Here is a 13436-nt window from a genome sequence, read left to right as displayed (position 1 = left end):
CTTTGCCAGAGAAAATACTTTCAAGGAGACTTTCAGACAGCAAAAAGCAACACTGTTGATCTGTGGGCATTTCATTGCTGAAAGGGGGGCTGAAGGGGCTGTTTGGGATCCTGTAGCCATGGAGGCCCCTCGCAGCAGGAGAAGCGCAGCTGCTCACCTACAGCTTAGGCTTGCCTGCCAACCCCGAGAAATCCAGCAGCTCAGGCACCGAGGTGCATATACCCCTGTTGGGGTGGGAGGCTGCTTTTCTGCCAGGGTGGAGGGACTGAATCAGGAGCACCCCAAGTCATTGCTTTGTGTTTCCGCACCCTCCCTGCCTGTTACTCCTTCTACACCCCGCCCCCCCAAATCTGGCTTGTTAACACAACCCTATTTTGACTTTTTGAGAGGCGGCACAAACTATTCTGCTGGCACCCGCTGCAGAATGAACGGCGGACTTGGTCTGTGAACGGAGACCTGCTCAATGCTGCTTGTAGGCTGTGCAGGCTAGAACATGCTGTTTTCAAGGCCAGGATCACAATCCCCCACACACACCTGCCCCGCCACCTAATTTGCTGTTATAAGGGTGCTGGGTCTCCACCACCACCCTTGCCCTATCTTGCTAACAGTAGAGTACGTGGTGCTGCTGATTTCCAGCTCCTCTTCCTCTGCCCCTCCTTGCTCCTTTCTCTGCAGAGGAATTATCCTGGTACCCCGGCTTGTCCTTGGAAGGAACAGATGGCTGAAGAAGCACTCTTTTATGCAGCAGTTGATGCAGCTGCAAAAGCCCTTACTGACCACCGCAATGGCCAGGAAGAGCTCCTGGCTCACTGGCACACCATAGCTGCATGGGGCTGGCTAGCTGCTGTGCCACACCTGAACGTGGCAGGCATATTGAATGGGGCAGAGCAGATCCCCTTAGGGGGCCTTTCTGGGCAGATGTGGGAAGGTGCAGCAGGCTGCACTGGATGCCAGCATTGGCCCCCATGGAAGCAGACGACACTGCCATGGTCGCCGGTGCTGTGGCAGAAGAGCTCTAGGGATGTACGAAAGTCACTTACCTGTTCGCAGATTATGCTGATGCTGGGGGGGAGGCGCTCCGTCCCCCCCCCGAATCCTGGCCGGCCAGCTGGCTCTGCTCCACAGTAATTCTGCGGAGCCACTGGCCGGTTCCGCCAGTGGCTGGACATCTGGCCACTGGCTAGCAGGGACGCAAATGGCGGTGGCTGTAGCCGCCGCCATTTGCGTCCCTGCAGTCAGCCATGATAGGCTACGTAAATGTTTACGTAGCCTATCATGGCTGATTAAAACAAAAACAAAAAAAACGCCCATGGGCGCCGCCATTTGCGTTCCTTATTTTGGCACGTCTAGTCTACATAAACATTTACATAGACTACGGAAAAAAAAGGGGAATGCAAATAGCGTAGACACTACACTATTTGCGTTCCCCTTATTTTCGCCGTAGTCTACGTAAATGTTTTTATTTACGTAAAAAAAAATCTACGTAATAAAATCTACGTAATAAAAAAATCTACATAATAAAAAAATCTATTTTTAAAAAATCTAAATTTATAAAATTTATAAATATTTTTATTTATAAAAATAAATCTATTTTTATTTTTTTTTAAATAAAAATTTTTATCTACGTAAAAAAAATGTTTTTACGTATAAGGAACGCAAATGGCGGTGCCCATGGGCGCCGCCATTTGCGTACACTTGTTTTGTTTTTTGTTTTTTTAATCAGCCATGATAGGCTATGTAAACATTTACGTAGCCTATCACGGTGTTTTTTAAAATTTAGCCGTGATAGGCTACATAAATGTTTACGTAGCCTATCACGATTTTTGTTTTTTTTGTTTTTAAACTTGGAAATGGCCGCCGACAGCAGGATCCACCTCAGGTAAGTCTCGTCCTGGGGGTGGCGCGGGGGTGGGGTGGCAGGCCGTTCCGCCACTGATTTCGGGGGGCCGAATGCGCTGGCATTTGGCCTCCTCGAGATCCGTGGCGGAACTTTCGTACATTCCTAAAGAGCTCACCACAGACAGTGTAGCATCCACCGGTTGACCCTGCCACACACCAAAGGCATCTGGACATCGATTCTGGATGTGGATGCTTGGGACGATGCCAGGGTTTGTGACAGTTTCTGCATTGAAATCACAGCATCAGAAGCAGGGCTGTAATCCAGTGTTCTGATGCAGTAATGTGGAAATCCATATCAACTAAAAAAAAACAAGTTGGGCCCGATCTTGTACAAACTTGCTTTCAACCTTGGCTACCAGCCACTCAGCACTACCGGAAGTCTAGTGAGTGTGAAATCTTCAGGGAGACATATGTGTCCTGAATGAGCTCTACCTTGCTGATGTCATAAAGGTTGGAGACAAGAGACATAACATGTGGGGTCTCCACGATCTGGGGTTCTCTCGGGCTATGGAAAGCCAGGATTCCTGGCACATATGCATCCTAGGCCCCACCAGGGAGGGGTGCTGAGTTCTGCAACCATAAATGCTTTTACAGGACGGTCCTGGAAGTTCTTGTGGACTCAAAAAGGAGATTTGTAGATGTTTATGCTGGGGTATCGGGGAGAAGCCATGACACAACTATCATTTGGAATTTGCCTTTGGCAGACAGCCTTGCCATGGGAGGATTCTTTGCCAACTCCCCCACCCCACCCCGCGCAAATGGTGAATGGCTTGCGCATATGTGCTCGCATTCTCAGCCACAAGGCCTTTGCACTTCAACCATGATTTATGGAGTCATACCAGTCTCCTTGTGATACATTGCAAACACTCTTTTCCAACAGCACAAGAGGTGACTCTACACATGGACATCACCAGATGGTCAATATCGAAATCAGATTGATGATGTCCTTTGCAGACAAAGATGGAGAAGCTGTATACAGTCAGTAAAAACAAGACCTGGAGCTGACTGTTGCTCAGATCATGAGCTGCTTCTTGCAAAATTTCAGCTGAAATTGAAGAACGTAGGGAAAACCACTAAACCATTCAGGTATGACCTCAATCATATCCCTGATGAATATACAGTGGAGGTGAGGAATAGATTTCAGGGATTAGACCTGATAGACAGAGTGCCTGAGGAACTATGGACAGAGGTCCGTAACATTGTTCAGGGGGCAGCAACTAAATCCATCCCAAAGAAAAAGAAATGCAAGAAAGCCAAGTGGCTGTCTGATGAGGCTTTACAAGTAGCTGAGGAAAGAAGGGAAGCGAAGAGCAAGGGAGAAAGGGGAAGATATAGCCAACTGAATGCAGAGTTCCAGAGAATAGCAAGGAGAGACAAGAAGGCCTTCTTAAATGAACAATGCAAAGAAATCAAGGAAAACAACAGAATGGGAAAGACTAGAGATCTTTTCAAGAAAATCGGAGATATCAAGGGAACGTTTTGTGCAAAGACGGGCATAATAAAGGACAAAGAAGGCAGGGACCTAACAGAAGCAGATGAGATTAAGAAGAGGTGGAAAGAATACACAGAAGAACTATACAGGAAAGATCTTAATGTCCCTGATAGCCATGATAGTGTGGTCACTGAACTTGAGCCGGACACCCCCAAGAGTGAAGTCAAGTGGGCCTTAGGAAGCATTGCTAACAACAAAGATAGCGGAGATGACAGTCTTCCAGCTGAGCTATTTCAAATCCTAAAAGATGATGCTGTTAAAGTGCTGCACTCAATATGCCAACAAATTTGGAACACTGAACAGTGGCCACAAGACTGGAAAAGGTCAGTTTACATTCCAATTCCAAAGAAGGGCAATGCCAAAGAGTGTTCAAACTACCGTACAATTGTGCTCATTTCACATGCCAGCAAGGTTATGCTCAAATAGGGATGTATGAAAGTCACTTACCTTTTTGCGGGGGTGCTTCGCGGTGGGGGGAGGTGCTTCGCTTCTCCCCCCGAAGTTCAGGCGAGGGGGGGGAGGTGTCCCGCCTCACCCAGCCGAAATTCAGGCCGGGGAGAAGCGCCCCGTCTCCCCGGCCGTGAAACAAAAAATGTAAAAAAACAACAACCCCCCCCCCCGTGATAGGCTACGTAACGATTAACGTAGCCTATCACGGCTAGATTTCCAAAGTCAGCCGTGATAGGCTACATAAATCGTTACGTAGCCTATCACGGGTGACTTTGGGGGGGAAAAAAAAGCACGTATGCAAATGGCGGCGCCCTATGGGCGCCACCATTTGCGTTCCCTATTTGGTCCCGGTAGTCTCCGTAAAGATTTACGTAGATTACGGCGACGAAAGGCCGATTAACCGCTGCCGGGACCCGCCGCCGGGAGGGACATTCGCCAAAGGTAAGTCCCATCCCGGGGGAATGGGGGGGCCGAGAATTTCACCACCGATTTCGGGGGGCTGAATGCATTGGCGCTCGGCCCCCCCGAAGATTCGGGGAGAAATTCTCCGCCATCCCTATTCAAAATCCTACAAGCTAGGCTTCAGCAGTATGCGAATTGAGAACTACCAGAAGTACAAGCTGGGTTTCGAAGAGGCAGAGGAACTAAAGATCAAATCGCCAACTTTCGCTGGATCATGGAGAAAGCAAGAGAATTCCAGAAAAATGTCTATTTCTGCTTCATTGACTACGCTAAAGCCTTTGCTTTAAATAGCGTTGCCCTTATTTTCGCCGTAGTCTACGTAAATATTTACGTAGACTACCCGTGCCAAAATAAGGAACGCAAATGGCGGCGTCCATGGGCGCCACCATTTGCGTACGCGCTTTTTTTTTTCCCCAAAGTCAGCCGTGATAGGCTATGTAAACCTTTACGTAGCCTATCACCGTGTTTTTTTAAAATCTAGCCGTGATAGGCTACGTAAATCTTTACGTAGCCTATCACATTTGTTGGTTTTTGTTTTTGTTTTCATTTGGAAATGGCGGCGGCGGCAGCCGGTCGGAAGACAATTCTCCGACATCCCTAAAACATACACAACCTCAGCTTTTTTGGAGTGTTCAACCTTTGGTTCTGTGTTCTCACACTGGACCATAACAGCCAGTCCTTGGCATGTCGAAAAGGACATAACAATGATATGCATTCCACTCCTTTCCATTCCACCTACCAATTGCACCACCCTGGGAATGTCCAATATAATATAATCCATCTTGCTGAGTCTTCTGTAGGATAAAGTTTATGGCTGCTGGAATATCATTCATTCCCATTTCATGAAAACTGTAACACACACACAATGCAGTTGAAAGTTATCTCATCTGTTCTTGAGTACAATAGCGTAGAGTTCACAATACACAGGTATGATGACCATTGCCATTTGGACAAGGTTGCAAGTTTACTCTTGTATGCAAACAGTTCAGAAATAAAGATTTTTTATTATTATTATCATATTTATTTCAATATGTATACCTTACTTAAACTTTCCCTATTAGCTTTCAGAGAGGCATGCCACAAAGTAGTGGTAGTATTTCCAGCCTTTTCATTATCAAATAAAAATGATGGTTTACTTTTAAAATTCAAACAGACATTCAAAATGCCCCTTACTCCACTCTCAGCCCTAAAAGTGGCTTAGGAAATGCAACGTGGAAAAAGGGAATAAAGCCTGGGATTAGAACTAATGATGTACTGATTACATATCATGAGGGAATTAAGAATAATTTGTTTATCTTTATTATAAGGAACTATACTTATGTCCTAATAAAGAAAAAAAGGAATGTTTATCTAGAATAAATAACCCATGAATTTTCCACAAAACAAGGAATTTACAGTGCAATCCTAAACAGTCTATTCAGATTTAAGACCCACTGAGTTAAATGGAGCTTACTCCTAGGTAAATGTGTATAGGTTTGCAGCCTTAGGGTGCAATCCTATCCAGATAGGCGTCCGCCTCTGAACTCGGAGGCGATGGCCTGTCCAAAGCAGGGCAGGAGAAGCACAGAGGGGATCATTCCCTCCATGCTTCTCCGGACCTGCATTTTCAGCTAAACAGCTGATTGCGGCTGTCTAGCTGTGGGAGGATGGAGCGGGGAAGGAGGCTGCTGTACAACACATAGGATGTGTCATACAGGCATTTCTGTCCTCCCCACCCCGGAACGTTCCCCAGCCATGCCCCTTTTTGGCCGCTCCGTGTTCCTCTTGTGAGTGCAGAGGACAGGGCTGTTCCATGCTGCCTCCGAGGCAGCATGGAAGCATGGGCTCTGAGGTCAGTTCCAGGATAACCCAATATCCTATGGCCCTCTAGCCTCTGCCTAGTGGCCATAGGATTGCTCCCTCCATCATCTAAAACAAACTGGAACAGCAACGAAATGTTGCAGTGTGGAATGTTCCTGTTCAGGGTTGCAGCCAATCAGCACCCACTGAGCATGTTCAGTCCTCGTTGGCTTTGATGCCCTTCTCCCACAAGATAACTCTACTTCTATACAGCTACGGTACTCATCCATGCAAGGTACAGTACAAGCTAAGCCTTGAACTCACCTGAAATCCCAAAATTCCTCTTGGTCAATTGTCAAGTTCTGGTGTTTTCTAGACCAGGTGGTCCCTCTGTTGTTTACTATCCAGACATCATAGCCGGCATCTGCTAGAATAAATCCTAGGCTATTGTTGGGAAGGTTTGCAATCCAGCACCTACCTTCAGTCACCAAACCTGGTACCAGTAACACAACTGGTGTAGGCCCTTGAAAAGAAACAAAGGTAACATTAGATAATCTGAGGATAATCCTTTTGCCTGTGAACCCTTTTTCCTATTTGGAGCATCAAAAATTCCTACTGTGATGTTGGGTGAAAGCAAACCTCCACATTTGTAGGAGAACTTCATTTTTTTCCCCTATGCCAAGAATGATTACTTGTTGCTAAATAATTTTTCAGGGCTAACATACCTTTTTGTACTACTTCACAACATCAAGAAACACGCTCTGAAAAATATTGCTGACACATATACAGCTAAGGACAGGTTTTTCTATGCTCGTGTAGTCTCAGTATACACACACATACTGCGGTGGTCTGAGAAAGAATATTTATTTATTTATTTATTTAACTTATTAAACACCCATCTGGCTGGTCACCCAGCCACTCTGGGCAATGTACAAAGTATATAATAAAACAGTTTAAAACAATGACATTCTACTGTAAAAACATTTTCTAAAATACCCTAACCCACCCCAAATTAGTAATATGTGCGTAACTCTAAATTCCCATTCAGCTCACATACACTTTCCCTGGTTCCTCTTATAATTATTTTGTCTAGGATGACGGAGCAGAAAATATGACCAGTTGTGGAGAAGATTGTAGCCTTCTCCAGTTACCTGGCCTCTCCCAGACCTTTTCCTTCTCCTGCTTACCCCGTCTAGCTCTCATTCTCTATCACAAACACACTGCCTATAGGCCAGGGGGAGGAGAAGTGCATTCTGGCAGGGCTCCGTCCCTTGTCTTAGAAATTAGGGGAGAGATAATGGTAACCTCAACGAGACAAATAAAACACTAGCATTACATCACAAAAATACCTGATTTCCCAGGACCATGCATTCCATATGGAATTCTGTTTGCCTTCAGGTAATAGCCGTCATCTGTGAGAATTTCATGCTCTTCATGAGGGTATCCCCAATACTGAATGATTTCATTCTGCAAGAAAAAATAATGTATTTGGCCCAAATAAAAGTATGTGGGCCAAGAATATTGTTAAGTAACATTACTACTCTAAGCTCTAATGTGACAGACAAGCATTTAAATGTTGTTTAAAGCACTCTCTAATATGACCCATCTTTCAAAAGCTCTCTTGGATTTTGAGAGCTGGTGTGCATTGAGGCCAGGAGTATGAACCAGGAATGTTGTACAAATGTCCAAAGCTCTCAGCACTACAGATTTAGGCCAGTGTGATACTAAATATGCAACCCCCTGCATGCAACATTTGTGATCTAAGGGTCCTGACAAGCTCAAAGAGTTGCAATGGATAGTTTTGTGGGGAGACGAAAAGTGGATCAAATAACATTTCTACTAACACAAACTCTTCTCCTTCCATGCAAGAGAAACATTGAGTTGGATCCAGAATTAGTCATACTTAGAGTAGACCCATTGAAATCAATGGGTTTTAATTTAGTCAAGAATACTTTGATTAAATCTTTTATTTTATTTTTAAATTAATATTTTATTGTAAATTTTTTACAAAACAAACTGAAAAAATTACAAAATCTAAAAAGAAAAAAGAAAAAAAAGTGAAATAAAAATACAAACAACATATTCAAAATCCTCAGTTTCTAAAATTACAATATTCGGGGAGTGGGGAAGGGAAGGATAAAAGAGGTTACACATAAACTTCAGTAAGAGCAGACCAAATATCCGCATATAAGTCCATTTGCAAGTTACGCCTATATACCACTCTTTCAAATGTTGCTAGTGTTGTTCAGTCCATTGCATTGTAGGCGGTGAGCTTTGAATCCAACCAATAGGTGATTATTGAATCAACAGAAAGCATTTCAAAAATGCAAGGAAAAGCAGTAGTTTTGAAAAGTATGTGCTAAATTCCCGCCCCAGACAGTGTAGTTTCTCTTCCGCTGATTCACTCAAAGGAGGGAGTTGCCTCTACTCCATGTTGAGCAGCAAACCCCCACTCCTATCCAATGCCTGAATGCCATTCCCCAAACCTCTCTCCTGTCCCTTTCCATTCTTGCTAACTCCCAGCTAGGGATGTATGAAAGTCACTAACCTTTTCGCGGATTGTGTTTGGGGGAGGGAGGCGATCCGGTCCTCCCCCCCCGGAATCCTGCCCAGCCGGCTCTGCTCCACAGCGGCTCCACGGAGCAGCCGGCCAGGGCAGTCCGCAGCTGGATTTCTGGCCGCAGACTGGCTGGTGCGGACACAAATTGCAGCTGCCGTAGCGGCCGCCATTTTCGTCCAGCCAGGCAGCCGTGATAGGCGGACGCTACGCTATTTGTGTTCCCCTTATTTTTGCCTTCTTAGTCTACGTAAATCTTGACGTAGACTAAGACATGCCAAAATAAGGAACGCAAATGGCAGCTGCCGTGGCAGCCGCCATTTGCGTACGCGCGTTGTTTTTTTGTTTTTTTTTTAAGTCAGCCGTGATAGGCTATGTAAACATTTACGTAGTCTATCACGTTTTTTTTTAACTTAGCCCTGATAGGCTATGTAAATCTTTATGTAGCCTATCACTTTTTTTTTTTTAACTGGAAATGGCGGCGGTGGCAGCCAGTCGGAAGACCGGCCGCCGCCGCTGAACCACCGCCGGACCGCTGCCGGACCGCCGCCGCCAGGAAGATCCGCCCCAGGTAAGTCTCGTTTCAGGGGGGGCGGGGGGCAGACCATTCCGCCACTGATTTTGGGGGGCCGAATGCGCTGGCATTTGGCCTCCCCGAGATCCATGGCGGAATTCTCTGACATCCCTAATGGCGGCCGCCATTTGCGTTCCCTATTTTTCACTGTTCTAGCCTACGTAAATATTTACGTAGGCAATTACGGTGAAAAAAGGGAACTGCAAATAGCGTAGTGGGCGCTATTTGGGTTTCTTTTTTTTCGCCGTAAAAGCCTACGTAAATATTTACGTAGGATAAAACGGCGGGAAAAAAAAGAACGCAAATAGCGCCCACTACGCTGTTTGCAGTGCCCCTTTTTTTCGCCGTAATTGCCTACATAAATATTTACGTCAGCTAGAACGGCGAAAAATAGGGAATGCTTATGGTGGCCACCATAGCTGCCACCATTTGCATACGCTGGTTTTTTAGGGGGGGGGTTAGCTGTGATACGCTACATAAATTCTTACATAGCCTATCACAGCTGCAAGGATGACAATGGTGGCCGCAGCAGCCCGGCCGCGGCCGGCCAGGAGACCAGCCACTGCCACCACCACCGGAACCGCCGCCGCCGAATCCGCAGCATCTGACCCACCTAAGTTCCATCCCGGGGGATTCTGCGGGGGGGGGGGCGGGGGGCAGGAGGCCATTCTGCCATGGATTCCGGGCAGAATTCTCTGCCATCCCTACTCCCAGCTAGGAGCAGGACTTGGGCATTCAGTAATGCTCCTCCACTGTTCAGTTCAAACCCTTGAGCTGTTTTCAGTAGTACTGGGAGCTGGTATGAAAAGTTCACCAACATCTGGCCCTGCCTGATCCAGATTTGGCTACCTTGGAATCTGAATACCTGCTGCTTAAACTCCCACCACAAGTCAGTCACCTCCAGGCCTGGTTGGTGGTCTTGCAGCTTTTGCCAAAATAGAACACTGAATGATAGAGTCATCCTATACCCCACTGTCCTTGACCATGTGTGCTTGGTCAAATAGGACAGCCTGAATATATTTGATTCAAGGGAAAATACTTGAAACACACACACATCTCTCTCTCCCCCCGCCCCCTCTGCATGCCCTCTCTGCATGTGAGGATCAGGAAGTTTAAACCTCCCCTCCCTGAGATCCTTTTGAATACATGGATCATGCCAGTGATAACCAGCATGATCCTGGCTTTCAACGGGTGTTTCTACATTAAGCAAAACCTCCACAAAAAATGACATCCTTTCTGGAGCTTCCTGCTTTTCCGTTCTTTGCGGGATTAGGAAGGGCTTCTTTACATGGCAGCTGTGTGGTTTGAATGGAGGGAGTGCCTTCCTCCCTCCTCAGCATGTGTGCAAAGGAGGGGTGTGTGTCTTGTTTTTGTAGCTTAACTTCTGCTGTACTCTTTTCTCGAAACCTCTGACTTACTTCTGAGTAGACATAAAATGTAAGATTAGGGATGTACGAAACACTTACCTGGCTCCGTTCCGGAGCATCCGCAGTGGGGGGGAGGTGCTCCATCCCTCCCCCCGGAATCTTCCCTGGCCAGCTCTGCTCTGCAGCAACTCTGTGGAGCTGCCGGCCGGGGCCAGCCGCAGCCGGAATTCCGGCTGCTGCTGGGCTGCTGTGGCTGCAAATGGCGGCCGCTATGCCGGCTGCCATTTGCGTGGCTACCAAGCCGTGATAAGCTACGTAAATACGTATGTAGCCTATTACAGCAAAGAGCAGGGGCGCAAATGGCGTAGCGGCTGCCATTTGCACCCCTTCTCTTTGCTGTGATAGGCTACGTAAGTATTTACATAGCGTATCATGAAGAAAGGCAGCCACGCAAATGGCAGCTGCTACGACGGCCACCATTTGCGGCCGCAGCAGCCCAGCAGTGGCCATGAGACCAGCCAGAGCTGCCGCTGCCGCCACATCCGCCACCATAACCGCCACATCTGCCTCCAGGTATGCTCCGTCCTGGGGGGATTCCATGGGGTGGCGGGGGGGGAGGCCGTTCCGCCATGGATTCTGTGGGGCTGAATTCTTAAGAATCCAGCCTCACTGGAGTCCATGGCGGAATTCTCTGACATCCCTATGTAAGATTATGCTGTAAGTCTGCAGCCCTTGGCACACTTATGTGGGAGTAAACCCCACTGAACTCAATGGGACTTACTTCTGAGCAGACATAAGATCACCCTGTCAGTCTGCAACCTCGGCACACTTACTTGGGAGTAAGCCCCATTGAACTTAATAGGGTGCTCTGAAACAACAGAGGACTTTGCTTCTGAGCTTGGTGGGGTGGGGGATCAGATGTGTCTCCCTTCATTGCAGGGAGGCATTTTACCCTCTTCTTCCTCCAATTGTGAAATGCAGAGGCAGGAGATGTAATCCTTGCTCCTGTCAGATCTCATCCTGACCGTGCCCCCAACAACTGAAAAGAAATGCCCACAGAAGGGAGACACAGCAGTTTATTCTGCTATTGGAGAAATTCATGGGGAGGTCATGGCGCTCCTGTTTCGTGGGCTGGAAAAAATACCACATTTTTTGCGTTTGGGGAAAACTTGAGATAGGCTGGAGGAAATGGCAGGATACACCCTGGGGGGTATCGGCGTCATCTAAAGAGCCCTGAAACTTCTTAAAGAGAGCCATCTCAATAAAAGCTCCGTGTGATGAACCCCAAAAGTTCCCTTTACAGTTGTTTGGTGGATTGGGAGAAGCATGATCTACAGCAGGATGAACATGTGAATTGCAACCATTACATGGATGTTGATTTCAGTTGGTTCACATAGCAGCAGTGGTGGTCATGGTTATATTTTGGTGCACAGGTGATTTTACATTAAGGGTTGTATCTGACATTAGTCCTACTTAGAGTAGACTCACCAAAATGAATTTAGTCTACCATTTTGGATACAACCCAAATATTCATTTTCTCCAGGCCCAACACACAGCCAAGAAGAAAAGCAAAACAAAACGTTTTGTGGTGTTGTGAAGCTACCTGCCTAATCTATGTGGTGAATTAGGCACAGGAATAGATTACCTCTAAAACAGACAAAAATACAGGTACAGCTTCCTGTAATATCAGTTCAATTAACTTTAACATTTACCCTCAGCCATGGCCTTTTAACTGGGCCACTGCTAATCAGTGAACAAATCTGGAAAGGAGACTTGCGTTAAACACTATCAATTTAGTTGTCTTGTCTGTCTAGGATTATCCAGGAAGGGATGGTGCTCCTGTTGGGGAAAGTCCCTGCAGGTTGAAAGGAAACGAGCTGAAAAGAAAATAATATGGATTTTTCCCGAGCATAATCGCTGTTTCCAAATGCATCTGAATGAACAACTTACAACAGTCATAAATTCTTGAGGATTCAAATGTCTGTTTCTTGTGAATTCTTCTGAATGTGTTGTCTGCTGGATTAAGCACGCCACTGCTATAAACAGCCACATCGTAGACCTTGTAAAGGAATGCAAGTCATTTCAAACAAAATAAGTCTAAGCTCTGAAAATACCAGTCTTTGGTATGGGGGAAAAAGGGAACAGGATTAGGCAGTGAAGAATGCAATAAGGAGATTGACTGAAGGCCGCAACATTAAGAACACTTTTACACATACCCTAAAATGCACACAAAAACAAACCCTACCTTGGAAATCATATTTATTTCACATAGGGATGTCAGAGAATTCCGCCATGGATCTCGGTGAGGCCGAATGCCAGTGCATTCGGCCCCCCGAACTCCGTGGCGGAACAGCCTGCCACCCCCTGCCCCCCCGCGGATCCCCCCAGGGACAAGACTTACCTGGGGCGGATGTTCCGGGCGGCGGTGGCTTCGGCAGTGGAGGCAGCAGCGGCTGGTCTTCTGACCCGCCGCCGCCATTTGCAGTCTTGTCTTTTTTTTTTTTTTTTTTACAGAGACATGATAGGCTACGTAAGTTTTTATGTAGCCTATCACATCTCAGTAAAAAAAAAAAAAGACGAATAAAAATAAGGAACGCAAATGGCGGCGGCTGTAGCCGCCGCCATTTGCGTACTTTTTTTAATTTTTTAACCCAGATGTGATAGGCTATGTAAGTTTTTATGTAGCCTAAAACGTCTGGGTAAAAAAAGAAAAGAAAAGGAGTACACAAATGGTGGCGGCTACAGCCACCACCATTTGCATACGCATTTTTTTTTTCCTTACCCAGAGCCCTCCGCGGCCAGAAATCCAGCTGCGGATGGCCCTGGCCTGGGCCTGGCCGGCTGCTCCGCAGAGCC

General features: G+C 46.6%; 1 protein-coding gene across 1 annotated transcript in view; it reads right to left on the bottom strand.

The window, feature by feature from the left end:
* The window catches only part of LOC146350798 (lipase member M-like), a 43049-nt gene extending 30417 nt beyond the window's left edge, over positions 1-12632 (bottom strand). The window contains exons 1-4 of the mRNA XM_084845760.1: positions 12531-12632; positions 7432-7549; positions 6407-6605; positions 5043-5152 (exon numbers count right to left, since the gene is read on the bottom strand). Coding sequence (XP_084701886.1) covers positions 5043-5152; positions 6407-6605; positions 7432-7549; positions 12531-12632 — 529 coding nt within the window. The remainder of the gene's footprint in view (positions 1-5042; positions 5153-6406; positions 6606-7431; positions 7550-12530) is intronic.
* Between the last annotated feature and the right edge of the window lie 804 nt (positions 12633-13436).

The sequence above is a fragment of the Heloderma suspectum genome, chromosome 3 (genome assembly GCF_057233095.1).
Source record: "Heloderma suspectum isolate Gila_16-S chromosome 3, 16-S_ref, whole genome shotgun sequence".
NCBI lineage: Eukaryota > Metazoa > Chordata > Lepidosauria > Squamata > Helodermatidae > Heloderma > Heloderma suspectum.
The sequence above is the reverse complement of the archived record's forward strand: the minus strand, read 5'-3'. Positions and strand labels throughout refer to the sequence as shown.